We start from the raw sequence: 2868 nt of genomic DNA, 5'->3' as shown, positions 1-2868 counted from the left end.
CTTTAATTTTTTATAGTTTTATTGTATCTGTTAATTAATTAAATATTAATGTTCAAGTTTCATAGGTTATAATTTATAATCTTAAAACATTTTCTCTATCAAAGTTCTGTTTGGTAATTAGTTATTTCACCGAGGAGCAAATAAATATAAAATTAAGCAAAATATTCTATCTCATAATAAAACTTGTTTGAACTTTTATCTACTAAAAAAATGAACAATTATAATTTATAATATATTAATAAAAAATAAGAATAGGGATAGAAACACAATTTATTTTTGACTGATTTCTGTATTCATTTTCCCCCCCTAAAATCACTTATAACTAAATCAAAATAATGTTAATAAATATGTAGGGGATTCCCATTTTGGTTACATGATGTGCCTGGAATTGTTTACCGAACGGACAATGAACCATTCAAGGTATATGCTATTTAAATTAAGGATATAATATAAGACAACATTATTGTATAACACATTATAATATGTATATTCTAAAATTCCTAATGTTGTAGTTCTACATGCAAAATTTTACAACAAAAATAGTGAACATGATGAAAGCTGAGGGCTTATATGCTTCACAAGGAGGCCCAATTATATTGTCACAGGTATGGTTCCAAGTTATTATTATATAAATTTAATTTAATGAGTTTTAATTTGTTTTTAATTAATCATAACTAATAAAATTAAATTAATGGTAGATTGAAAACGAATATCAAAACGTGGAAAGGTCATTCGGTGTGGGAGGACCACAGTATGTTCAATGGGCTGCAAAAATGGCACTGAGCCTTGACACTGGTGTTCCATGGGTTATGTGCAAGCAAACTGATGCTCCTCATCCAGTGGTTAGTTTACTCACTCCGTTTATGTTTAGCAAATACTGTAAAAAATAAAAAATTATAATTAATTTAAGTTGGTCTAATAATTAATTTATTAATTTTTTTAAATAAGTGTTAAAAATTTAAATTTTATTTTGTATATGTAGCAATTTAATGCAAATGATAAATTTTTAAATGAAGCTCACGATTCATGGGTTAAATCAAGAGACACACAAAAAAAAAAGAAGAAAGAAGAGAGTTATCTAATTATATATTTTTAGATATTTATTTATTTTAATCTCTAAAATATTAAAAGTAGGGGTGACAANNAGCGAGGCGAACTAGTATTTTGAGTCTATCTTAGTTACCCGGCCCGCCTATTTATAGGACGGGTCAAGACGGGACTGGGCGGGTTGGGGCGGGCTAGCCCGCTTTGCTACCTCTATTTAAAAGTATGTTGAATTTAGTGTTTTGAAGTTAAATCCTTAGTACAGTTTTTGCTACAAAAATAAGTTAGGTAATATTTGTTGCTTCAGCTAGGTCTATTGACATTTTGATGCTAAAACCTAAAAAGTATTAGGGTTTAGGAATTAGTGATAAGAGGGGTACTTAGTTTTTAGTAGGAGTCTTAATAATTTTTTGTAATTCACTAATTAGGAATCATGGAGTATAGCATAGCTACTAATTAATTGGGCTTCTTAAACATTTAGTTAGGAGTTTGAGTTCTCAAAATATATATTAGTTATTACTAAGGAGATTAGTCACCGTTATTAACCTTATATACCTTAGACCAAAACAAAATAGGAAACTTAAAACCTTAATTAGCAATTTGTTTTTTCAATAGTTTTCTTGTAAGGTCTTTTATTTATTTTTGTTTTCTAGTGTAAATTTTTCTAAGGTTGTCATGGTATTCATGCAGATCAATACATGTAATGGCATGAGATGTGGAGAAACCTTTCCAGGCCCAAACTCGCCCAACAAGCCCAAATTGTGGACCGAAGACTGGACTTCTTTGTAAGTTCAACAATTCTTAAAAAAAAAAAAATCCATAAATAACGTAATAAAATACATAATATCTACCTATTTATTCATTTCTTATTCTTTGATCCAAGAAAAACGAATTTAGATCCTCTAAATTTTAAATTTGTACTTTAGAGGGTAAAGTATAATCTTCTATCCTTGAATGATTTCTCTCTCATATTTATTATTGGTCCCACCTATAAAATAAATGGTGAGAAATAACACTTTTACTCTTTAAAGTAAAATTAAAACTTTAGAGAATCCAAATTCAAGAAAAACTACTATATACTATATTGTTTAAGAACTTTTTTGTGTGTGTGTAAATATCAAGTCATCATTTCAGACTGATATATATAGTTTATTTATAGATAAATGAATTATTTGACCAAATTACAAATTTATATTATCTAATAAAAAAGTAATTTCAAGATGATTAACTGTTTCCATTTTTTTACCCTGTTGTTGAAGTTATCAAGTGTATGGTGGGTTGCCATATATAAGATCTGCACAAGACATTGCATTTCACGTCACTCTTTTTATTGCAAGAAATGGAAGCTATGTCAACTATTATATGGTATTCTTACTTTTAAACTCTATTTTGTCTTCATATAAGGTCCCCCTCTTTAATTTGTATTATATGTCTGTTGGTCCATCCATCTTCTTAAATATTAAGTCATTTTGCTCTTTCTACAAGACTTTAACCTAAATTTATATGATCACAAATATTTCTCTTGCTATTTGTTCGAAATTAATTGTTAACAACACATTTTCGCCCAACTCACATGTAGAGGTGACAATGAAATTAATAAGGGTAGATTTTTGTCTTATTGGATTCCATTTTGTCTTATAATGATTCGTATAAAATTCGTTATGTTTTTATTTGCATCTAGTAAAAATCTGAATCATAATACTCTTTTATAATTATCAAAATTCAATAAACAAAACTAAATTTTAAAATTTTAATAATCATAATCACATATATAACATGAATTAAATTAAAAATATAATAATACAATATAAAATAGTATTAATA

The 2868-nt window shown here is 27.2% G+C and overlaps 1 protein-coding gene across 1 annotated transcript in view; it reads left to right on the top strand.

Annotated features, from left to right (window-relative positions):
• The window catches only part of LOC107611864 (beta-galactosidase 6-like), an 18094-nt gene that overhangs the window by 2843 nt on the left and 12383 nt on the right, over positions 1-2868 (top strand). Inside the window, exons 4-8 of the mRNA XM_016313748.2 lie at positions 354-420; positions 513-605; positions 699-842; positions 1735-1829; positions 2304-2409. Coding sequence (XP_016169234.1) covers positions 354-420; positions 513-605; positions 699-842; positions 1735-1829; positions 2304-2409 — 505 coding nt within the window. The remainder of the gene's footprint in view (positions 1-353; positions 421-512; positions 606-698; positions 843-1734; positions 1830-2303; positions 2410-2868) is intronic.

Source organism: Arachis ipaensis, chromosome B08 (genome assembly GCF_000816755.2).
Source record: "Arachis ipaensis cultivar K30076 chromosome B08, Araip1.1, whole genome shotgun sequence".
In the NCBI taxonomy this organism is placed as follows: Eukaryota; Viridiplantae; Streptophyta; class Magnoliopsida; order Fabales; family Fabaceae; genus Arachis; species Arachis ipaensis.
Note: the sequence above shows the minus strand (reverse complement) of the source record. Positions and strands in the feature narration are given on the sequence as shown.